Raw genomic sequence first — 27,203 nt, forward strand, 5'->3', positions numbered from 1 at the left:
TTCCGTGTTTTGCTCGGAAAGGCTATTGCGTTTACTGTCGATTACTTCTCCTTCCACAGAGTTTACTCTTTTTGATGAACAGTTTTTTGATAGTACAGCAAGAAGATTAGGTAAAAATTTGGATAGTAAAGGCAAAATGTTACGTTTGTTCTTCGAGGAACGAGTAACAAGAAAATCTGAACGTCCCAATGTTTTCTCTTCGGTGTATGCAGTGAATTCAAACATTAATTGCTAATCTAAAGTTCTTCTTTTTAGTAGGTTGCAATTTTCAGAAAATTGTTCAAACGTTTTATCTAAAACTGAATTTGTTTCAGATAAGAAATTTGTTCCCTCAAGTTGAATTTCACGGGAAATCATAGAAATACTTAAATCATGCTTTTTTTAGAAACCATTCAACAGTTTGCATCTCTGCCAAGGTAAGCATTGCTCATTTAAGTTGAGGGTATAAAAAGGTAAAGATAAGAAAAGTGTCTTCACTTAATTCAAACCTGATTTCCAACTGCGTAGTAAGATCATAAACAAATTTAGTTATCCCACTTTTAATCATTTAACGATAGCAGTTTTTCAAAGTTGTAATGCATGGATTAACTAAACTAATGCTCACGCATTTCTCCACACTTAGAATAGTAGTGGTTTCAGATACTACATTTAAAATATGAGTTAAAATGGTTAATAATTGCATTTACGTTTCAGTTAGATAAGTCCGTGACACTTAACACACTTTTTTTTGTGTGTGCACTCAACTAAAGTAAGTTCTATAGAACCATAATTTCTTTAAATTCATACCAATTAGTTAGAAATGCTGTTAAAGCTCATTCACATCCATTGGAAGCTTTGACTCAGGTTTTTCTTAGGAAATCTGATACTTTTTGAGAGCTGCCTCTCTGACTAATTATGAGTGAAAAAACAGTATGCTAAAAGTAGAAACAGTTGTAGCTTGAAAATATTATCTAAAGTCAAGTCAAATTTCGGCAGCACGTTTATTATAATTTCTTCACTAGGAGTAGCTTTGTGACTAGCATTTATTATTTCGAGATTTGCAACTGATAAAGATCATGATTCTAAATTCCACGAGGGTAAAATATAGTAATTTGTATAACCTTTTAGTAAACGACAAGCACAAATTGATAAATCCAGATCCAGAAGCTGTCTCAAATGATCTTTGATCTTCAATTATAAATCTAAGCATTGCAAGGTCATACTTTTTTAAATAACTGTATCTATTCGAGGTCCAATATAATGTGAGTTTAATGAAGAGTCTGATAATTTGTCGATTATGTTATCGGAATTATTATTTTTTATTGCTGATGTGGGCTTTTTAGATTCTCCTTCGTGTAGCAGGGTTAGGGTTAGGGTTAGGTCAGGGTTAGGGTTAGGGTTAGAGTTAGGGTTTTGGTCACGTTGCTTCAATAGATGAGATAAAGTTCCAGCTTTCGGACAGAATACTTTTTATTGCAATTTTTCTGTTTGCAATGCAAGAATGTTTTTTTACTTCCAGTTTGCAGCACTTTTTAAATTTAAATATACTATAAGTAAAGGCAAAGTTGAAAAGTAGCGAAGCAAAATTATAGATTTTTAGGTATACAGATTACGCGTTACAAATTTGCGTTCAACTCTGTTCAACTAAAACCCCTAATCAGCAATGAGTTTTATTATTTTGCGTTATAAAATTGTAAACTCACTTGCTACTCAACTTCAACTCCAATCAGACTTTGACCAAATTGTTTATTGGACCAAGTCTTGGCTAATAAACTAAATGTGAAGAAACGTCATGCACTTTGGCCAAAAAAATTTAACTCACTTTGAGTACTCAATGGAGGAATCAGGCCATTATTCAATAAAAACTCGAACTAAATTGGGAGCAACCATCTCTGAACCATACTTGTGAATACAAAATACTAATAATCTAAAATTAGAAACCCAATCCATCATTACCTCATGTAAAGCAAATCAAATGATAGGCATCTTAAAACACACTTTCCAATCTCGTAATGTTTCCTTATGGAAACAACTCTACTCCATCTATAACTTTGAAGCCATTGATATACCTTATATCAATAGCTTTAAAGCGAGCCTCGATAGGCTCCAATGTTACTTCAGCTCGCAGCTTTTTTAAGTGAAAATTGCACTATGAGCTTCACAAAATCTAACAGTAATCTGACAATTTTCGATTGTATTTTGTCCATTATTTATATATATATATATATATATATATATATATATATATATATATATATATATATATATATATATATATATATATATATATATATATATATATATATATATATATATATATATGTGTGTGTGTGTGTGTGTGTGTGTTTGTATTAGGACGCAGTGAAAAAATTATTAGTAAAATATTTATATGTAATAACAAAAAGTTGTCTTTTGGTAACAAATTTAGCACAAAGCACTGCCACATGGAGAATAGCATTTAATAGATTGCCTCTACGTTTCCAACCGAAAGCTTAATATAATTGTTGAACACTGGGATGTGCATGTAAACGCAATCGAATAAACCCATATTGTATTTTTTCTCCACATACAGCTATCGATGCTTCTGCCACGAGCTCGACAAACCGCTCCACTGATTGATTAGCTATTGATTTTGAAAAAGTCTTTCAAAATCAATTGCTAGTTATTCACCATTTTCCAAAAACACTTGAATATTTTCCCCTGACACATCAGCTATCAATGATGACTCAATTATTTTATTGTCTTTTCAGTTAATGTAATTGTTTTATGTAATCATGTGCATCTAAATACAGCTTTGGCAAACTGAAAATATGCAGTGTGTGATTTTTTTCTAGTAGCGCTTTAAGAATGCGCCTATATCCTAAATCACCTATTGGTTGGCATCTTCATTAATTATTGTTAGTAAGAAGTTTTCTGGATGGGCAGAATAGCCATTACGTTTTAATATGGAACCTGCTATATCTCGCAATTCCTGCGATAAAAAACGTGACTTCTGAATAAAAATAATGTTGCTCAGATGTTGCTCACTATCTTTGCATGAAGGATGGATTCTAATACTAAAGCAAAATGTGAATAAATTCTCATGACATATGTTACCAAATGTGTCAGATTTGTTGATGGATCCTCGCTTGTCACATTCAACCGTAGAAGTTTATTTGCTGTTGTCAATCATCGACAGTGATTTAGTGATTTACATTGAAACTGATTAAGTAATTTACCACGAGTTTTCTTTGTTAGAGCCAGTGAACACTCTTCTTTGCATATTGCTTTACACATTTCCCACATATATTTTTGATATGCGCTCAGATCTATAAGTTTAAATTTTGGAATAGTGACATCAATCTTTTTAAAGGTAACAACTGGTAATTTCTCAAAATTTACAAGTGCTTTACTGATTGGGTCTGCAAAGGCACTTGGTTTTGTGGTTGATCCATCCAAATAAATTAGCAGATGTTGGATAGGAAGTTCGATTGCATGCAAAAGGCAAAGCAACCATTGGAGCGGTTTTTTATATCATTTTTCCATCAGCCTTATTTCGCCACTATTGCTTTCTGTGTAAGTGGCATTTTCGTCACATTTAACTGCTACAAACTTTTGAACATCAATATTTTTGATAGCAATAAAGTTTACTATAGAACTTTTTATCAAATAAGCTTTCAATATTTCGAGATATTTAGACTCTTTTTCTTCTATTAAGGAGTTGCGCTCTTGTATAATACTTTGTTGATATAGCTTTACCTTCCTTGATGTTTTTAAGAGCTTTTTCTTTTCGTCCATCAAAATAAATTCAACAAACAATTTTTTAATTTAAGAAGGTTTCATCTAATTACGCTTTCTATAATGTAAGGAAGTATCTTGTTATTTAAAAACATAAAATTCTTCCAAAACTGCATTTGCAATTGCGGCTCTGATTCTATCTGAGTTGCCATACCGGTTACAGATCTGTTACAGGAAGTGGTTGCCAAAATTGAAAGTACGTGGAATTAATAACTTCTATCGAAAAAACATCAGAAATATTACCCTCAATAATGCAATTCATAGCTTTGAGCTGTAGGTTCATGGAAACTTATTTTATGCAAGTTTATCATCATTGCCAATGCACATAAATTTTAGAATTCTCTGATCTTGGATAAAAATTTTCTCTGCAAAAAGAACCTTGCGAGATTCGCTACACTTTTCTCAAACACACACTTACAGGTGCACATGCCAAACAATTTACGTCTGGCATCTTCTTTGAAAGGATTTACTTTGCCATCATAAACACTGCGCTTGATGTTTTGCAGTTGTTTTTTGTATTTATCACGATTAGAGCGAATCATGTATTATTTTCGTGTATGAATGAGCACTGCTGGTGACGTTTTTGACCATATTTTTTCAACAGTTTATACAATATACAACCTTCTCACAAATCTGAGTGATAGTAGACTTTTTTGTAGCTGGTGTTGGTTTCAACTGATGTTTTGCAAGCAAGTAATGTTTCATTACATCTTCATATGTTGATAAAACAACTTTTGACATCTCTAAAGATATACCAAAGACAGTACAAGTAACTATCATCCTCGTTCTCAATAACCAAGTAGCCATTTTAAAGCTATATTATTCTATAACTAATATGTTAAGTATAATATATTAGAAAATAGAAAACTTCTAATTTTCAAATCGAAAACAAAAAGACATTCTAAATTACTAAACAAAACAATATTTCAACACCTTCTGTTCCATCTAACATTTAAGTTTACACTAAAAATGAACAACGTATCAACACTTACATTCCCTGTAAAAATGAAATTCATAAATATAAAGTCTTCCATTAAAACAACACCCCTCAATTACAACAACGCAGTTCTTAGGAAAATCCCTGAATTAAATGAAAGATAATTTTTTCAATGTTAATTATAGAAGTTAAAATCACTGCAGCTCTAAACAAGTTTTGAAAACAATGCGTCACCCGGTATATAATCACTATTAGACAACAAAATTAAAAAACAAGCACCCCTAACCATAATGAATAGAAGATAATAGTTTATGGTGTGGCCCAATGAGTTTTTGGTCGAATCTCAATAGGTATTGACAAGCAACTACCCATGAAATTTGCCACTAAATGATCCCTCAGAGCGGGATCATTTAGTGGCAAAAATGGATTCTAAAATTTATCTCCACATTTTATGTTCTAAAACCAACATCAAAAAAGGTAAAAATTCCAATAAGAAATAGCTACAATGACAAGAAACTTTTTAAACAAAACTAATATTACCAAAATATTTCATGGAATGTTGATTAATCATCCTTGGTAAAAACCCAGATAATGGGCCAATTGCATTAAGAGAAGTACTTTAGCGCATTAAAGGTATATTGGAGTTCAGTAGCGTGATAAAAAAAAGTATCAGGACCATTACTAATAAGAATGTCTTTAACCGTTTTTTAAATTATTTTTTTTTCTTCGTCGCTTTACACAATCTCTTGATCATCTGTCAAACAAATTTCGATTTCCCTAATAATACTAACAGGAATCCGTCAATTTTTTTTGCAGGAGAGGGGAAAAGAAATATCCTCCCAACAAGACACGAATAAAGGTGGTCCTCTTGCAACGGCCTAGTACTCTAATAGTACTAAAACAACCATAGAACATCTACTTTTAAATCACCCACAAGTTAAACAGATGTAGTCAATAGACGAAGCTGCAGCTAGTAAAAAAATTGAAAAACTTACTTATTAACAAAGAATATAAACACTATTGCCATGTAAAAAAATAAAAATGCTGGTAAATTTCCAATCATTAGCAGATTATGTTGGAACAGTTTTTGGTTAATCGGTCAACATTACTATATAGGGTAAGCGAAATTTGTGTTCAATAATCTGTTTCCAAACTTTTAAAGACAAATATTGCAATGAGAAAATAGCAAATTGTTTAAATGAGTTAAAACAAATATCGTAAAGTAACAGAAACGCAACCGCCGGTCGCTTTAATAGCTTTCACATAAAGAATTTCATCAAAATTTACATATTTTCTACAAACTATTCCAAAATTTGATAAAAATATAGCATCTATAGACAAAATGCTTAGTTATTTATTGTAGCCAAATTTATTTGGAACCGAAATGAATTTTAAGGATCACATTGGGAAACTCTTTACATTAGCTCCACAAGATGAACGACTGGGTATACCTTTACTTCTTAAAGAAGCACTTTATCAGTTTTTTTTATTTATGAAGTTGAATAAAAATTAACATACAGAAAATTTTAGATCAAGACACTGTTTTAAAAACAAAATGATCAACCAGAACTGTGCTAAATAATCTTAACAAAAATATCATCTAGATTTCGATTTTTTTTCAGTTTGTAATTTCTTTTTCCTGTTTATGTATTTTCAGAATCTGAGTCTTGTTAAAGCATCTAAAGCTTAGACACCCTCGAATTTTCAGAGAAGTGCACGATTCAAAAACTTTATTAAAGAAAAGTGCAGCTGAAGCACTTGCAGGATCAGATATTGATGATGAAGACAAGCTTGGAAACTCTTCAGAAGTCCTTGGCATCTCAAAGAAAAAATCAAGTCTGACCATTTCAGATTCTTCATCCCAACTTAAAACTCAACAGAATCTTTGGTAAATTAAATTGATACTTGAGTAATTTTTGTACAACGTAAAAATTTAATTTTTCTTATTGAGTAAATAATTTGAATGTAAAGTTGGATGTAAATAATAATTATTATTTTTCTTTTTACATGCTTTTTCAGAAATTTTGCGAAGTATAAAACCAATGACAGAAAGCAACTGAGATGAGATCTAAAAATTATGAAATTCCTTGCCATAAACAATCTGTCTTTTAATCTTGTAAGCATACCTAGCACCAAGGATCTCTTCAAGCATGCCGACCCCAGAATCACTGTCAAGACAGCTACTACATTCAGCAGATTCAAGCATCTAGGGCATCTTGGACATCTAGGGCAAATGATCCATACCAATCCTTGACACCTCACTACATCAATAAGTCGAAGCTTCAACATTTTGTGCTCAATGCAACATATTTTATTGGTAATTTTTTAATGAATTTGTAGCAATCTTATGTTTTAAAGCAAAATTTTTTTTCAATACTCAAAACCTCTTTTGGTCTATTTCAAAGCAATATACATTAAATTCGATATATAATCTTGAATTTTTTTTTATTTGTTGTTGGTTGTCACACTGGTGAGGCTATCTCCAAAAATATTGAGTTGATGCTGAAGGATATCCTCCACATTGAAAATCTCCAAGTTGTTGCAGTCCATGATTCAGCTGCTAACATGAAGAATACAGTACTTCGCAGTAGCATCATCAACCAATCTCTTCCATGCACCGACCATTTGCTCCATCTGGCAATCTCTGGAGCTGTGACAGCTTGCCCAACTATGAACGAAGCAGTTAAACGCTGTACTGCACTTGCAACTAAATCACACAAGTCAACTCTTGCAAAGCAAAAGATTCAAAAGGAATTAGCAATGACAAAGATGAACTTGATATTGATTCAGGTATAAATTCTTAGATATGTTTATTGTATTAACAATTTTCAAATACTCACAAGTAAAAGGTTGAACTCTATTATGTTCTAAATTAGAAAAATTTGTTAGAGTTTTAAATGCAGCTTTAAATGTCAACAACAATTTCAAAAGAAAAAAGAGGAAAAAAATTAAGTAACTAATAGTAATCACAAATCTTTTTAGATAAAGATGAAAACTACTCCAAAATCATTATCCCATTTGCCACTAGGTGGAATTCTGTGACCATGATGATACAAAATGTCCTCAAGATATGCAGAACAATTTCCAATATCCGGGACAATCCAGGACGTGATGATGGAAATCTGGCAGAGGTTGTTACAACAGAAGAAGATTTTGAGCTCTTTGGAGAGTGTCTGAATGTTATGGTTCGTGTAGCAGAAGTATTTGAGGCCTTGTCTGCTGACCATTACCCAACAATCAACAGGGTAATCGCTCTTTCATTTGATCTTCAATCCACATGTCAAAATAATTGACTCAAGAACTATCAGAGGAAGCTGAATCATTTGTCAAAATGCTGATCAATGAGCTGTTCCACAAGCTATTTACAAAGTGTGGAGTAATGGTAGAAGCCTATGCATTTGTAAATATGCTCAATCCTTTTTATTATGGTGTTGGTGTTGAGAGTATCAGCAAAAATTTTCAAGAGATGTACTTACAATTGATCATCAATCATGAAAATTACCAATCATGAAAATCACCAAACATGGCTCACTGAACAAACTCAAGGTACTTAGATATTTTACTAGATCTTGTCAGGAAAATGTTAATGAAATCAGATTTAAAAAAAATATCATTATTTTCGTAACTTTGGGAAAAAGAGCCGGCAGAATAAAAAATAGCTAATTGAACTTTATTAAGAAAGATTTCTGAATAAGATTGATTTCTAAGAAAGATTTCTAAGAAAGATTTCTAAATAAGATTTAAACAAGTGTAAAAACTAGAATATTTAATAGATCATCATCTAATCAGAGTTTATTTTAGCTCAAACCACTCCAACTAATCGTGAAGATGAGGCGGACTCCTTGATGGCATTAGGTCTGTCTCTTTGTGAAGCTCTATCACAAACCAGAACTGGCCAAATCTCCCATTGAAACTGAGTGGGATGAGTACAAATCCATGCCTAGACCAACAAAAAATGATGGTCTAAGCAATTTTTCAAACTGGTGGAAGTCTAATGAGGTCAAGTATTCACTTTTGGCAGATGTTGCTCGTCATTGGTTGTGCATTATAGCATCATCTGCTTCATTAGAACGAGCTTTTACTTCATGTGGAAGCACGGTGTCATGCAAAAGAACAAAACTTCAGCCTGAAAAAGTGGATAAGCTGCTTTATATCCAACAAAATTGTGACAGTGTGGAAATTTGTCGTTGGAAGCTTGTGTCCAAAGATAAGTCCGATGCAGCTTCAAAATTTGATGGGGAAAAATACCAGTTTCCTGCTAACCTTAGTCCAAATAATGAATAACAAACTATTCATCTAAAAAGTCCAAAAATATTATCAGCAAAGTTAAATCTTATATAGAAGTGTTACAATTCAAAATCATTTACCTCGAATTGATGTTAAGATTTCATCTTTTGTGAAATAAAATAAAAAATTTAGTCTTTTTATTTAGAGAGTGAATAACAATACAAGTCCAAAATCGGCAATCTTGAAAAGTCTTGTCAAGCCTTGGTATTCTTAAAATGATTACAATCTAACAAGACTGAAAATTAAGTCTTGATAGGTCTTAAAATGTGTCAAAATCGTGTAGATTTAATCGTGGTATTGGTATTGGTATAAAATAGTTTCAAGACGCAGACCCTTAATGTATTTAACTATGGTTTTGAAATTAATATTATTCATTATTATTAAGACTACCTTATTTTTACAATTAGTGCTTAGTTAAGTTTTGTTTTAAATATTATTATTTTAATTACTAATTTTTATTTGATACTTAGTAAACTGTTTATAAATAACCTTGGCTGTTAAATAATATTATTGTTTCAAACTAATAACAACTATACATACTATCTCAAACTGACTTAAGTTATTAATGCTTTTATGAAAATATTTAAGATCAACCGGTTTACTTTTATTTGAATTTCATGAAGTATCCAAAGCTCATAAACTTTGCATATTTGATTATTACTTTGCATTAGCGTTACAGTATATATTTTAGCATTAGCACCAGATAAAAGGTTATATCATCCGCTGCAACTTTTATAACATGGGCGGATCAAGCATTTTTTGGTCTTTGAGCTAACTTTCAGACAAAAAGAAACTCCAAACGTTTGTATGTTTTACTTTTGTCAAATAAGAACGCTTTGCATAAATTGCGATGACTGGAGTTTAGGAACAGAAAAGCTCTAAAAATTTTAGCCACGCTTTCCTGCCCCAAACGTAAGAGCAGCAAGTTAATATAATATTTCTTGTATTATACTCAATTAAACTTATATTCATTGATAAACTTTAAGTTTCATAGTATAATCTTTTAACGTTTGAAAATTATGACCATATAAAATTTGTAAAATAGGGACTATTTTACAAGGACGCCTTTCCACCCCACCTCTTTTTATTACTCCCCCTTCCCGTCTAAAAAAAATTTTAAAGAGGGGGTTCAAATTATTATGGTCATATTTTATGAACGCTGAAATAGTATAACATAAAACTTAAAATTTATTGATGAATATAAGGCTGATTGAAAAAAGTACAAAAAATATCTTATCAACTTGTTGCAAAAAATATCTTATCAACCTTTGGGGCAGGGGAGGGCAGTATGGATTTGGCGTAAGTCACGGGGTAAAGCATAAGTGGCAATGACGTTTGTCTGACGAGATAAACTAGTTATAAGCGCTGATCCTCATCAAAACGCCAGTAATAATAGACGCGACTCTGAGGAGATGTCTATTACTTAATCACTACACAAATTATGTTTACACATCAGCATTACTGTTTTTTTTTCCATTTTGAGGCCTTAAGTTATTGTATGCATACTTTTTATTTTGTAATCAATTTTTTGTTTGAAAAGTTTTTGTTGGTGACATATATTTTGAATATCTTCGTTCATATTGGTGCTTACAGAACAATTTCTTGTTAATTATTATTGTTAGTACTGTTTAGGTACATTGTCTGTCTTGTTTATATTTTAAATATTCCTCTATTAATCTTTATTTTTTGTCTTGACAGCTCAAAATATGTTTTGTTAGAAAAACAATTCTCCTTTATTCTAGTGTACTTCATTTCCTCCCTTAGGCGTTCACTGCTCGTGTGTGACCATTCGGCGAATTTTATATATATGCCAGAATAATATATATGCCAAAGTTTTAAAATAATAGTTTTAATTTAACTTTTTGATAACAAATCAGTTTCATAGTAAAACGTGTTAACTTTTAGTTTTTCATATCGAATAATAAAAATGTAAACTAAAAGTTGGTTTTTATTAGATTTTTTTTTTTCGTGTTGTTAATCGCTTCGGCAGTTTTTGGTTTTTTCAATTTTATTTTATTTTAATTTCATAAGTTAAAACTTACAAACACTTGATCTTGTATATGAAATTACAAAAACTAAAATGACCATCTTTATTATCTAAATAAAAAATATTTTGAACATTAAAAAACCTTTAGAGAACAATTATAAATAAAATAAAAAAATAATTATAAATATTTAGCTATTTCAACGTCTTGTAGTACGCGAATATATATATATATATATATATATATATATATATATATATATATATATATATATATATATATATATATATATATATATATATATATATTATATATATATATATATATATATATATATATATATATATATATATATATATATATATATATATATATATATAATTATATATATATATATATATATATATATATATATATATATATATATATATATATATATATATATATATATATATATATATATTTAAAGTTTAAAGCATAAACAATAGCTGCGTACAAACTAAATTTTTTTGTAACATTTCGGCCTGTTTTTGCACAGATCGTTATAACAAACTCTTGAAAAAAATATTCCAAAATGATTTTATGTTTTATATATATATATATATATATATATATATATATATATATATATATATATATATATATATATATATATATATATATATAAATATATATATATATATATATATATATGTATATATATATATATATATATATATATATATATATATTTATATATATATCCAAAATTTCTTTTTAGCACAAAAAATGTAAATATTTTAATAAACAAGACAAACTTTTTAATTAATAAAACCATTTTATTAATTCTAAACAATAGAGTTTTAGAATTAGTAAAATGTTTTTATTAATTAAAAAGTTTGTCTTATATATATATATATATATATATATATATATATATATATATATATATATATATATATATATATATATATATATATATATATATATATATATATATATATATATATATATATATATATGAGGGTAGATTAGGATAATATGAGCACCTTGGTAATATAAGCATACTTAAAGATTTTTTAGATGTAAACAGTGAAGTTAAAGTTGCTTTGTATTTTTTGAATCGACGTTATGCGGTAATAACAAGAATCAGTACAATTAGTGTGAATTTATATGCAGTAATTAGCGGCTATCATCTAATTAAAACGCTGTTAAATTTTTTGCGTTGTTAAAATAATATCATCGCGTATGAATAAATCCGTGGAGCGAAATTTCGGTACTAAAATAATGAAATTAATTTTTTCATAAAGAAAAATATGTTAGCTAAAAATCCGTTCCCTTTTTTGTTTGAAAAACAAGACATAGAAGCATTTAGTTTTGACTTGATTTAAAGATGCCATTTTTGTGTATTATGTGCATGCTCAAATTACCCAGCGTTTTTCATTGAAATTACCTTGTTTAAAGTCCCAAAATAGCAGTGATTAGAATTGCTTTTTGAATAAAAACAAAGCATACTAAAAAGTTGTCATATTTTGATAATACTAAATATTTTTCTGCAATTTAAATTCAAAAAATTTGAATTTTTAAAGTTCATTGATTTGAGTTAATAAAATGGAAAAAATAACGAACCATTTTTTTTTTTTTTAATGCGGAAATCACATTAGTATTGTTTCAAAAAAAAGGTGGCTTAAAATTTGATCTTTTAATGATAAGTTTTGTTAATAACGAATCGTTATATTCCAAAAATTAGTTCTAATTGTCAGGTTGGTATTTTTTTACTTAAGTAATGTTATTTTTTTGAGCTAATTTAAAGTGCTCATATTACCAAGTGGTCTGAGAAGCATGAGCAGTTTTGCTACTTTTTTAAAACCTCTGTGTTTTTAAGAAAAAAATTTCAGGTGCCCAAATATCTAAGTGGATCATGAGTAAGGATTGCTAAGAATTATATATTCGCAAAAATTTTGAATCCTGCATAATTATTTTTGAAAATATTCCACTTTTCGCTTAATGAGCTCATATTACCCTAATCTACCCTATAAATGTATAGAACAAGTTTAAAAACACATGTTCTATAGAGTATACAGGTGCAATAAATGGACACTGACAATATGCCCCTAAATAAGTATAAAAACAATGTTCATTATTGAAAAATATAGTTTATAATGCAAACATTCAAAATTTCATTTATTTATTTACTTTATAGAAGCAGTTTTTTTTCGAAATTGCACAATTTTATTTTATTTATAAATATAGAAATGTTATCTGCGTTTACAGCTTCTGATTTCAGAACATTCCTGATATTTACAACTCTTTTAGAAAAAAAACATTTGCGAATATCGAGCTGACATTGTTGCTTGCGAGCCTTATAAGTATGACCTCGGGTATATTTATTATTGGTAATCTCAAAAAACGAACTTTTATCTAAACACACCAAATTATGCATAATTTTGAAACATATAGCTAAATCATGTTTTAAATACTTGAGCTCCAGAGAATCCAAACCAAGCACCTGTAAACGGCTAGAATAGCTTACACAACTAAGATTAGCAATTTTTTTTGTGAACCGTTTTTGAATATTTTCAATAGATTTTATTAACATAGTTTGGTGTGGCGACTAAACTGGAGAGCATTATTCAAAAATTGGTCTTATATAAGTGGTAAATGCACGTACTAATATAATAGGATTGCGAGTTTTAAAGCATTTTAAGATTAGGTATGCTCTATTATTTGCTACATAAATGACTCTGGCAATATGTTTTTTGTAGTTTTGGCGGGAGTCCATAGTTACTCCAAGATCTTTTGGTTTAGATGACCAATCTAGAATATAATCACTTAACTTGTAATTAAAACTAATACAATGCAATGGAGAAAATGCTAATCTGTGTGCAAAACATTTCTTGCTGGCAAGTGGAAATTGCCAAGTATCCAACCAAATAATTATCCTATCAAGAGCAATAGTTAAATCGTAGCTATGATTCATATCGCGAAACGAACTATATAACTTTATATCATCAGCAAAAAGTTTTATTGTACAATCGAGATTGTGTACTACAGATGATAAGTCATTTATAAATAATAAAAACAAAGTTCGTCCTAGAACACTACCTTGAGGTACACCATTAACGATTCGAATTGGATAAGAACTACCAATCTTTACCTGTTGAGAAAAAATCCTGTAAAATGTCTGTAAAAAATCCAGAGATCTTCTTTAAAAGATTACCGCGTATATTGTAAAATAAAAAATTAAATAATAGTTTGGAATGAGATACGAAATCAAATGCCTTTCGAAAGTCAATATATAACATCTGTTATCAGATAATTATCAAGTGCAATACTTCAATTGTTGTTAGGTTCTAAAAGATTCGTACACGTAGAATATTTACTGAGGAAACCATGCTGACTAGGAGATGTTACGTTATAATTATTTAGATACTCAACAATATGTAAGTTGATAATTTTTTTCATGATTCGACAACAAGTATAAGTTAAAGATATGGGTCTTTAGCTGTTAGGATTTGATGTAGCTCCATTTTTAAAAATTGGGGAGACGAAAGCTTGGCTCTATTAACTAGGTAAAGTGTTTGATGTAAAACTAGCCTCAAAAATATACGAAAGAGGAAAATATAAAACATGAGCTAACTTTTTAAGAATTGCATTAGATAAATCATTAGGACTGGGAATTAATCCTAGTACCGTGCGAAGTACTAGGATTAATTCCCATTGAGGTTTTATACACAAGAAACTCAAAACTACTATTCACCCGACTGAATAGTGCCAAATACCCAAATAGCCCACTAAATTCGTCAAAAGACCGACTGTAATCTAATAATCACTTTATTTGATAGGGTTGGGGGTGGGGGGTTGGTTGAAACACCTTTCCCCCACACCCAACACCGTCCTATTCACCCCTAAAAACGCCTGTGTCCACAGAAAAGTGTACCGAGTCAATACTTATTGGATCATTAACATAATTGACAACGTTAGAAAAATAGCTGTTATCGTTCGTTAAACACTCCCAAAGTGATTATTAAATACGTTAGCAATTTCTATATTACTGGAAGTTGTTATTGTTATTTTTATCTATTTGATGGTGGTGCTTATCAGGGATATTTATTTTATTACTAATATATTTATAAAACTTGCTAATATTATTTTTCTTAATTAGGTTTAATTCTAATGTTATAATAATTTTTCCTAATAGGTACTAATTACATAGGATTTCTTAGGCTTTTTGGTACATTAATACCAGTACCAAAAAGCCTAAGAAAAATGCTTCTTAAATGTAAGAATATACTATGAATATGCAAGTTTAAGAATATATATGGAACTATTCGTTTGGTGAAGCATAGCCTGGCCAATCCATTTTAGGTAAGTTGAAGTCACCAGCAATAATAATCTGAGACACCGAGTAGCACAAATTATAAATAATTGAAATCACACAATTCAAGATAAGCTACATTCATTATTTTATAAAAAGGTGGAAGATAGCAAGTTATTATTTAAGTCCAAAAAACATATCAGCACAGTTGATATCAATATCAGTATCTGTTTGCTTAATCTGTACTTGCCCTACCTTAGTGTCATTTCAACAGTAAATTGCGACTCCACCGCCAATTTTATTAAGATCTTTGCAATAAATTGAGTAATCTTTTGAACACAAAATAGCGTTGGAAATTTTATTATTAAAAAATGTCTCACAAACACAGAATACAGCAGATTTTGCTGTCTTGGCATATAAACTTCATGAGTTTCATTTGAAATGCGTTTTAAAGTTGGAAAAGACTCTGTTAATATATATATATATATATATATATATATATATATATATATATATATATATATATATATATATATATATATAAGTTCTTCAAGTTTTATATATATATATATATATATATATATATATATATATATACATACAGTGTCGGACAAAACGAGTGCAACCAAATAATGCTAAATTAGTTTCTTTATATAAAAGTGCTGCATTTTTTCAATTCAGAGAAATAACTATGTAACTGTTTAGAGACAAAGTTCTTCAAGTTTTATTCATCACACTGTTCGTTATTTGTACACGAAAGTTAATAAATTAATCAAAAGTATTAAAAAAAGTTGATTTCCTTCTGGACAAAACAAGTGCAACTCGACAAAATGTTGACCAAGCTGTATTTCGCTATCAATATTTCGTGGCGAATCCTTTGTTGTCGATCACAGCCTTGCATCTTCGAAGCATAGATTTGATCAGGTGATCAATGAAACTTTGTGGAATTGCTGCCCAGGTCTTTTGGATTTGTTCAAACAGTTGATCCTTATTACGAACACTTTCACGAATAATTCTGCGGTTGAGGATCTACCACAGGTTCTCGATAGGGTTGAGATCCGGAGATTGAGACGGCCAATCCATCACCGATAGGTGGTTGTCTTGAAACCTCTGCTTGACTACTTTTGCAGTGTGTTTCGGATCGTTGTCTTGCTGAAAAACATATTTTATTGGCATATTCCATTCAGCATGAGGTAACATAACATCTTTCAGGATATTTTTATACATGAAACGGTCCATTATTCCATCGTTTCGATGTATTGGACCTAGACCGTTAGCAGAAAAATACCCCCAGACCATTACATTGCCTCCACCATGCTTCACGGTCTTATAGCAGTAACGTAAATTGAGGCGTTTTCCGGCCGGTCGACGTACACGGCAAATGCCATCGCTCCCAATGACATTGAACTTCAACTCATCACTGAACAGGACAGTTCGCTATTTCTGCACATTCCAGTCAGTGTGAGATGTAGCAAAAAGGAGTCTTTTCTTCTGGTTTTTTAGTGAAATCAGCGGTTTCTTTGTAGGGCGTCGAGAAAACAATCCGGCTTCAACAGCACGTCGTCTGATTGTTCAGTCCGATACAGGCAGCTCTAATTGCTTTTGTATCTCGACTGATGATATCCAGGGATTCTTCTTGACGGATCTGATGATCATAGAATCCTCTCTAGAAGTGGTGGAACGCGGTCTTCCACCTTTGTTATCTGCTGCCAACTTCTCCGTAGAACGATATTTGGAACATAGTCTTGATACGGTCCATTTTTTCACGCGATATTTATCACAAATACTTTTTTGTGACATTCCACTTACGTAATCACCAATAATTTTCTTTCTTAGTTCCAATCCAAGACTGTCGGGAGCCATTTTTGCACTTGAAGTCATAAAAATAATAAAAATAAATAATCACGCTTCTCAAGGCTTACCGTGTTACATTTACCTTGTGATGATACAATAATGCTCTGTTGAACACAACATCTTGGTTGGATGTGGACTGTATTGATGTAATAAAAAACTTGTTGTATTTCACTTCTTGTATTGATGTTCTTCGATAAAACACTTTAATAAAACTCACTTCGATAAACTGTTTTGATAGTACTGACTGATTGACTTCCATATACTGACTGAATTACATGTCGATTTACATGTCTCTTAAATAGTAAAATGAACCTGTGTGAAACTGTTCTGGAAGATTCTAGATGCTTCTTTTCGATGCTTCTGAAAGTTTCTGGATGCGTCTGGATGCTTCTGAATGTTTCTGGATTCTTCCAGATGCTACTGGATGCTTCCAGATGCTTTTTCTGGAAACTTTTGGAAGCTTCTGCATGCTTCTGGAAACTTCTGGAAACTTCTGGATATCTTTAATTATTAAAAAACTTTCGTGAAGTTGACAGGGACCAGACTTAAGCAAATGAAACAAACCAAAAAAGTTGCATGTGTTTTGTCTGCTGCAAAAAGGAACTTGTCAACAAAATTCTGCCTGCGTGCTGTCACCTGTCAGCTGATTGCTCATGTCATGGCATGCTATGACTCCAGACTCCTAAACTGTTTGCTGTGGTAGTATAGTTCATTTAGCATTGTTCGATGTTGGTTGCAAATGTTTTGTCCAATACTCTATATATATATACGAAAAGGCAATTTTAGGGAAGGGGGTGTTACACCCTTCCCTAAAATTGCCTTTTCGTGTTACTTCCCATTTAAAAGAAGGTAATTATAAAGTTTAGTTGGTTTTTTGACGAATTTAGTTGGCTTGTCGAAACTTGACTCAATTCAGGCGGGTGATTTTGAGTTTAGAGGACCTTTTTTTTATTAAGGAACCAGTCGGTACTTTTTTAAAGAATAACCCCCACCCCCTCATTTTATTTATAGAATCGCCTGTATATGTATGTATATATGTGTAACTATATATATATCTATATTTATATATATATATGTATATATATATATATATATATATATATATATATATATATATATATATATATATATATATATATATATATAAATATATATTAACTTATTTAAAATAGAAAGCATAAAACAACAGCTGCGTACAAACTAAATTTTTAATTGTAATGTTTTAACCTGATTTTGCACAGACCGCCATATATATACTTTTTCCGTGTAAAAAAACTTACCGAAGGTGATTAGGAAAATTATAGTAATAATAATAATAATAATAATAATATTAATAATAATAATAATTTTCAACTTAAGTCTTTAAAACAAAAAGCCGGAAAAGAAAAAGTCACCATTTATATAAAGAATCTTTTCTGATAAACATAAAATCTCAAAAATAGTTTTTAAGTAATTTTTTAAGTTGGGATATCTGAGTTGGTTCTCAAATTATAATCTTCTAATACTGAGAAAAGCACAACTATGCTTCTAAAGATTTTTGGAAAGACCTCTTAACGTACATTACTGTATGCAGTTCTTTTGAGTTTTTTATTTTTCTTCTTTTCTTTTGGGAAAAAATTTGTAAACTATATTTTTAGTTTAGTTAAAAATAAAAAAATGGTAGCAGATTATTAAAGTTATTTGTTTCCATACTGCAATAACTACAATTGTTAATATACAAAAATATACAATTAGTTACAAATATACTTGTTATTTACTAAAGACTTAAAAGTATTGTAGCTCTTGATTAGATTTCTGCTCCATTTCTGGCAAGTTGATAATCACTCTGACTTGGTCAGTAACCTGCTGTTCAATTCTTAAAGCTGTAATATCTTGTATTGCAAGTAAAGCTGCGGCTCTCACTGTATCATCATCTGTAACAATAGCTCCTAAAAAGTTGCATCCATAAATTTTTGTTTGTCAAACAGATGTATGCTAGCAGTAGCAAAACCGTTCTTTGCATTGGTAATATTTGCAGCATTACAGTAAGCCTCTGCAAATAAACCAGCAACATATTTTTCAAAAACAGCTCGACGAGGACAATTTCTCAGCCAAGACGATATTTTTGTATCGTAATGCTAATTCGAACTTTTAAAGTATGAAATGTTGAGTGGCTGTAACTTGTGTGATCAGTGTAATGAAAGCACATGTAGAATCACATTATTATCCCTCTCTTTCTCCAGAACGGCTAAATTTTGAGTATCGCTAGCATGTCCAGTTGCTAGCAAAAGAACTGGACTTGATTTTAGTATTAGTTAAAAAATCTCGATAAAATGATCACCAGGTTATAACGAAATCTGGTGACACATTGTCCATAAGAGAAGCTTTAATGCTGACTCTTTGGAAAATAAATCAGGAAGGCACATAGTGACCAGTAGCTGACTTGCAGTATATGATAGTTATAATTTTGCCTGACTCTGCACTTTTAAGCCAACCAACACTATGTTTACCTTTTTTGCCATAATTTTTCGGCTTTCTGGCTAATGGTTCTTTTTAATCAACGCTGTATATATTTTCTGGTAAAATTTTCCTTGTAGTGTTTACATTAGATAGACTATAGAAACAATCAACTTTTACTTTATTAAATTCAATTGCTCGTTGTATTGAAACTCCCTTTAGTAGACATATGGACATTACACAATGAATTTTTATGAAAACTTTAAATACTTTTCCTGCACATTTATTTGAACAACTAAATCTGTGTTATAATTTATTTGTTTCACAAAATTGATAAGTTAAATGTCTTGTATACAAAGAAGATAAACCATAGAATTTTGATCCCATTTCCGAGATAATATGACAAAGTTCATATTCTTGATCACTAGTCAAAACTGTGCTACGTCCCAACTTCTTCTCAACTTCAGGTCATTTACTAAATTTTTTCAAATGACGTAACAAAGTAAGTTTAGAAACATTGTTATTTTTTTTCTGCTTGTTTTTTAGATAAACCATGAACTACAAAAAAAAATGCTTGCAGGTTAAAATTACCCGGCCATAACCCTTCTTTTTACCTGGCATTTCTAAACAGAAAAAAAAGTTTTAAAAAATAAAGCCTACATGCATTATTTTTGGCTTGAAATAATGTGTTATTTAAAGAAAAACAATAATAATTAAAGATTATTTAATTTTGTAAATTGTCTTCTGAATTTGAAGGAATTCCACATTAGGCAAATCGAACTGTTCTCTATTATAAAGAGTGAATAATAATGTATTGATTTAACATTACCTATCGCTCACCTTATGAATCCTTCAAAAAAGCTCTTTCCAAGAAAAAAAAGTTTGGTGCTTTCAAGAAAAAAACTTGATATATCTTGCAAATAGCCATGTCAAAAAAACCTTTTTAGTAAGCTAAAAAAATTTTCTTGCACAAATAAAATGATTGTGGTGAATGACATGGTATATGTTAAATGGACAATCAGCGAAAATTTTAGAGCTATAGCGCAATTATTTTATGAAATATATTGTTTGAAGTTGAAGTAAAAGTCAAAAAAACACAAATATTCATGAAAAACACAATTTAAAGTATAATATTCACCAGGAAGATAAGGATCTGTTACTTCTTTTTCATTTTGAATGTCTATAAATCCTTTTTTAATCTTCCTGATTGTCTTTCTTCTCTTTTTACCATCATCTGATGCTTTTTTTTTTCGACATCATCTGATGCTTTTTTTTTTTCTTTTTTAACTGAACCATTTTGAAAACATACACCGCCTTTAATACTATAATGATTTAAAACAGTATGTAAAGCACCAGTGCCATCATTAAACTGAACAATTGCAGAATAAACTCCAATTTCTAATATTTTACGCTCAACAAAAAGATGGGCACTTAGTCCAAATTATTTGATTTATGCTTTCATTTGAGTTTTGCGTTTGACCTTGAAGACATTTAGATAATAGCTCATCTTCCGATAGACTAATAAAGATTGGCTTTATAATATCATGAATCCATTTAGGTATATTGATATGACTAACGAAACTTTTTCCTGTTGACTTGTATTTTTTATACATACACAAACTGTTAATACCTGGCGGACAAAATTGATGTCGATAAGATTCATCGGTTGAGTACAATGCCAAAGAACTGCAAGAACCGACTTCTTCATTGCATACAAACGATTAACATTATCTCTAATAGCTTTCCCTTTCCTGAAAGCGGGGTTTTAGTGCCTTTATATTCTTTTATTTTGGCCTGGTCCCTACATTCTAACTTTACTGGTGGCACATCAAATTGTGAATAAAGATTTGAATCAAATACTTCCTTAAAAGAAGAGGTGTCCCCATCTCCTAAGTGTTCATGGTAAATCAAATTATGCGTCTGTACTGGTCTACTAAATATTTTAACTGCTCCGGATCCTACCATTGAACCAGATGATTCTTTATGATTTATATTGCAATCATTGCTCATTAATCGTTCATTTTATTCAGGATTTTTTAGACTTAAACCTTTTTATATTTCATTTACGACGGTATTTTGATATTATATGTGCACATCAATACATTTGCCATTATGGCAGGCTGTTACAATACCATTTAGTGATACGCGTCCACGTTTTCGCCATGAGCCATCGATTGAAACACAACAAGTTCCATAATTCATAACCTTTTGATCTACATTGGATTGATCAAATGCTAATTGTGCAGCTTTTTGAATGCTCTTATTGGCAGCTGATTATAATAAGCTGCATGAAGCTCTTCATTGATATAACTATAAGTTGGTTCAGATAACCCATACATATTCATGCATCGTATAAAATTGGAAATAGCTTCGCGTCCTTTTCCTATTTCTCTAAATGCTATAACAGCCCTTATATATGGCTGTCTGTTCTTTGAACCTTTTCAACAATTAAAATTCAATCAAAATTGAATGATCGTTTTCATCAGTAGGTGAAACTTGAGTTGCAATTTTTACTTCTCTTGTAGTTTTTTTATTAGGAAAACTTGCAACCTTTTCTGAAGTCAAACTTTTCTTAGCTGTTTGTTGATTTTCTCTAAATTTATATTTTATCTTTCTTTTACGATTGGATGGATTACCCATTAATTTCAAATATATTAATAAAAAACAATAAACTTAATTTAATTCGCAATAAACTTTCTTGTAGAACAAGGCAAGGACTCTAACTACTTGATAATAAACCAGCTAGTATAATGAAATAATGTTTTAGGGTATGTATTTTAGCCTCCTAATAATTTACAGAATCAAAAAAGTAGATACGATGTAATATGGGAAAATTAGTGTCACAAATTAGTTGTTAAACATTTAAAAACTTTTTTTAGAGGAAAAAAACCGTTGCTATGATTTTGCTAAGGATTTTTTTTGTTATTACATATACGTAAAAGCATAAAAAAACTACTTGTAATTAAATTTTTTTTTAAATTTAAATACCCAGCATGAAAGAGCAATATATTCTAAACAAGAAACAGCTGCAAATAAAAAAAATATATGAAAAAAAAATATATAATGCGCTTTTTTTCTATACCTTAAACCGAACCCAAAATATCACTGAGGTTCAGATTAGGGCAGGGCTCACATTAGAACAGTCTCCTCTATAATATCTATATGTTGTATATAATACCTACATTTTGCATATTATATTTAAATTTTACAAACTTTTATTTTTGATTACAATTATGCGATTTTTTTAGTTTATAAAAGTTTCAAAAATAAATCTAACAACTTTAACAATGGATCGATATTTATATCAAAGTTTTTAATCATAAAGTGAAAGTTAAATTATTTTTTAAATTGACAACAAAATAGTATAAAACAAAACAATTTATTGAATTTTAACCCCTTGGTTAGCATAACGAAAGCCTTTATTAGTTGTTTGACTCAAAATATGTTATTCTAAATTAAAATAAGTTTGCATTTTTTGCAAAAAAGTTCAAGTTAAAGTTTTATTAACTCGTAACTTATATAATAAACTATTAGACTTGTTAAATACAAACTAATTTGAATTATACTGGTCACCATGAACATGTTTTACGGGTTGTTCTCAGCTAGAAAACATTTAATTAAAATTAAATTTATCATTACGTAAATCATTTTTTGAGTTTTCCTTAAGAAAACTTTATTAAAGTTACGTTAAAACACTTTGGGTAAAACCACCTATATATGGCCACCACCAAATCCTGGCCACTTTTCAAAGAAGTTTATTGCCTTAAATATTGAGTGAGTGGCTTTCCAATTTTTAAAAAGTGAAAATATAATCAAACTTTTGTATTTGGAATCTCAGTTTGCTATATAAGATCAACGCAACGTTGTTTTATCTGAGTTTAAAAGTTGTACTAAATTTGTATATACCATGGCAAATATTCCGACCGCGAAAACAAAAATGCGAAATGAAAAAATAATTTCGCTGATTTATCTTGTTTAATATAAATCATTAAAATTTAACTCAATTGCAATGGTTTATTCTAGTAATAAAAACATTTTACTTTGGTTTGAATTTAAATTTACTTTGTTTGGCAGTGTTTATGTTGTTACTTTTGTTGTTTTTGTTGCCCATATATAATAACCTATTCATAGCAACATGTCAACTTATATTTGGCCATGAAAAAGGTCTAGCTATAAAACAAACTTTGTTAAAATAAAAATTTAAGGTTTAATTATAAAGTTGAATCCAATTTTTACTATCTACATTCAATTTTTTTAATTTTCATCCAAAAATATTTTATTATAGCAATTGCATTTTAAATAGAGCCAGTTTATGTTTTCATTTATTTAAGACATTAGCTAATTTGAAAACATAAAAGCGTTGTGAAGCGTTTCAAAATATATTGTTTGCTTAGCTTTTAAACAAATAATTAAATTTACAAAAGTAAAAATTTATGCAGAACTTATTTTTTATTCACACGACAATAAATTTGTTTTGTTTTTTATTTGAACTTTAAAATATTATCATTTTCCTGAAAGGTTTGAATTAAATAATTTATTGACAAAAATTACCAACCTTGTCATTATTGTATCTCTAAAAGTTTTTTAAGAGTTAAGAAGTATTTTTTCATAAACTTAAACCATTCGCGGAAATATATGACGCAGTTTAATATAAAATGGCCAGGAATCAGTGGTTTTAACCTAATTATAAAATCTTTAAACAAATCAAAAATATATAAAAGGCTTACCATCCTTAGCTATGATGTTCAAAGTTGTTATTGTAACAACTCTTTATTTATATTGTGTTTCTTTTTATTTGATGGTAAAATCGATTTTATATTTCTGAAATTAATTTAATATTTTATATTAACTTTTATGATTCAGCAAAACCTTTCTAATTTTAAAACTTTAAAAATTTTTTGCTCGATTGCAAAACTATACTTTTTATATTTTTGTCAAACTTTATTAATGAATAAAGTAGGTGTAAGCCGCTTAACTGATAAATAGAATTTTGCGTGTTGTAACTGGCTTAACTTAAAAATAAAAGTTTATTTGGTTGTAAAACCATTAAGTTATATAACTTTTTTTTTTTTTAAACAATAAAAAAAAAACGCATCATATATTTTATGTTTTTGTCAAAATATATTAATGAATAATGTAGGGGTAAACCGCTTAACAGATAAATAGAATTTAGCGTGTTGTAACTGGCTTAACTTAAAAATAAAAGTTTGTTTGGTAGTAAAACCATTAAAATATAAAATTTTTTTTTTTAAATGTATAACTTTAAAAGTCTGTGACTTTTTTTTTTTTAAACGATAAAAAAAAACGCATTATACTTTTTATATTTTTGTCAAACTTTATTAATGAAAAATGTAGGCGTAAACCGCTTAACAGATAAATAGAGTTTAGGGTGTTGTAACTGGCTTAGCTTAAAAATAAAAGTTTATTTGGTAGTAAAACTATTACAATATATAACTTTTTTTTTAAATATATAATTTTAAAAATATGTGACTTTTTTTTTTTAAACAATAAAAAAAAAACGCATCATACTTTTTATATTTTTGTCAAACTTTATTAATGAATAATGTAGGCGTAAACCGCTTAACAGATAAATAGAATTTAGCGTGTTGCAACTGGCTTAGCTTAAAAATAAAAGTTTATTTGGTAGTAAAACCATTAAAATATATAACTTTATTTTTAAATAACAATGTAAAAACGCATTATACTTTTTATATTTTTGTCAAACTTTATTAATGAATAATGAAGGCGTAAACCGCTTAACAGATAAATAGAATTTAGCGTGTTGCAACTGGCTTAACCTAAAAATAAAAGTTTATTTGGTAGTAAAACCATTAAAATATATAACTTTTTTTTAAATAATAAAAAAAAAACGCATTATACTTTTTATATTTTTGTCAAACTTTATTAATGAATAATGTAGGCGTAAACCGCTTAACAGCTGTTAAGCGTAAACCGCTTAACAGCTGTTAATTTTAAGTTAAGCCAGTTACAACACGCTAAATTCTATTTATCTGTTAACCAGTTTACTCCTACATTTTTCATTAATAAAGTTTGACAAAAATATAAAAAGTATGATGCGTTTTTTTTTTATTGTTTAAAAAAAAAAAGTCACATATTTTTAAAGTTATATATTTAAAAAAAAAAGTTATATATTTTAATAGTTTTACTACTAGTTTTACTATATTTATCTAGATAAATAGAGTTTAGCGTGTTGTAACTGGCTTAGCTTAAAAATGAAAGTTTATTTGGTAGTAAAACTATTAAAATATATAACTTTTTTTTTTAAATATATAACTTTAAAAATATGTGACTTTTTGTTTTTAAACAATAAAAAAAAAACGCCTCATACTTTTTATATTTTTGTCAAACTTTATTAATGAAAAATGTAGGAGTAAACTGCTTAACAGATAAATAGAATTTAGCGTGTTGTAACTGGCTTAACTTAAAATTAAAAGTTTATTTGGTAGTAAAACCATTAAAATATATAACTTTTTTTTAAATAATAATGTAAAAACGCATTATACTTTTTATATTTTTGTTAAACTTTATTAATGAATAATGAAGGCGTAAACCGCCTAACAGATAAATAGAATTTAGCGTGTTGTAACTGGCTTAGCTTAAAAATAAAAGTTTATTTGGTAGTAAAACTATTAAAATATATAAATTTTTTTTTTAAATGTATAACTTTAAAAATATGTGACTTTTTTTTTTTAAACGATAAAAAAAAACGCATTATACTTTTTATATTTTTGTCAAACTTTATTAATGAATAATGTAGGCGTAAACCGCTTAACAGATAAATAGAGTTTAGCGTGTTGTAACTGGCTTAGCTTAAAAATAAAAGTTTATTTGGTAGTAAAACCATTAAAATATATAACTTTTTTTTTAAATAATAATTTAAAAACGCATTATACTTTTTATATTTTTGTCAAACTTTATTAATGAATAATGTAGGCGTAAACCGCTTAACAGATAAATAGAATTTAGCGTGTTGCAACTGGCTTAACTTAAAAATAAAAGTTTATTTGGTAGTAAAACCATTAAAATATATAACTTTTTTTTAAATAATAAAAAAAAAACGCATTATACTTTTTATATTTTTGTCAAACTTTATTAATGAATAATGTAGGCGTAAACCGCTTAACAGATAAATAGAGTTTAGCGTGTTGTAACTGGCTTAGCTTAAAAATGAAAGTTTATTTGGTAGTAAAACAATTAAAATGTATAACTTTTTTTTTTAAATATATAATTTTAAAAATATGTGACTTTTTTTTTTTAAACAATAAAAAAAAAACGCATCATACTTTTTATATTTTTGTCAAACTTTATTAATGAATAATGTAGGCGTAAATTGCTTAACAGATAAATAGAATTTAGCGTGTTGTAACTGGCTTAACTTAAAATTAAAAGTTTATTTGGTAGTAAAACCATTAAAATATATAACTTTTTTTTAAATAATAATGTAAAAACGCATTATACTTTTTATATTTTTGTTAAACTTTATTAATGAATAATGAAGGCGTAAACCGCTTAACAGATAAATAGAGTTTAGCGTGTTGTAACTGGCTTAGCTTAAAAATGAAAGTTTATTTGGTAGTAAAACAATTAAAATGTATAACTTTTTTTTTTAAATATATAATTTTAAAAATAT

The 27,203-nt window shown here is 28.9% G+C and overlaps 1 protein-coding gene across 2 annotated transcripts in view; it reads right to left on the minus strand.

Moving 5' to 3' along the window:
- The window catches only part of LOC124810993 (uncharacterized), a 146,788-nt gene extending 122,244 nt beyond the window's left edge, over positions 1–24,544 (minus strand). For both annotated transcript variants that reach the window (XM_065804441.1, XM_065804440.1), the window contains exons 1-2: positions 24,280–24,544; positions 11,023–11,077 (exon numbers count right to left, since the gene is read on the minus strand). In XM_065804441.1, coding sequence (XP_065660513.1) covers positions 11,023–11,077; positions 24,280–24,282 — 58 coding nt within the window. In that variant the 5' untranslated portion in view covers positions 24,283–24,544. The remainder of the gene's footprint in view (positions 1–11,022; positions 11,078–24,279) is intronic.
- Between the last annotated feature and the right edge of the window lie 2,659 nt (positions 24,545–27,203).

This window comes from Hydra vulgaris, chromosome 09 (assembly GCF_038396675.1).
Source record: "Hydra vulgaris chromosome 09, alternate assembly HydraT2T_AEP".
NCBI classification, from domain to species: Eukaryota; Metazoa; Cnidaria; class Hydrozoa; order Anthoathecata; family Hydridae; genus Hydra; species Hydra vulgaris.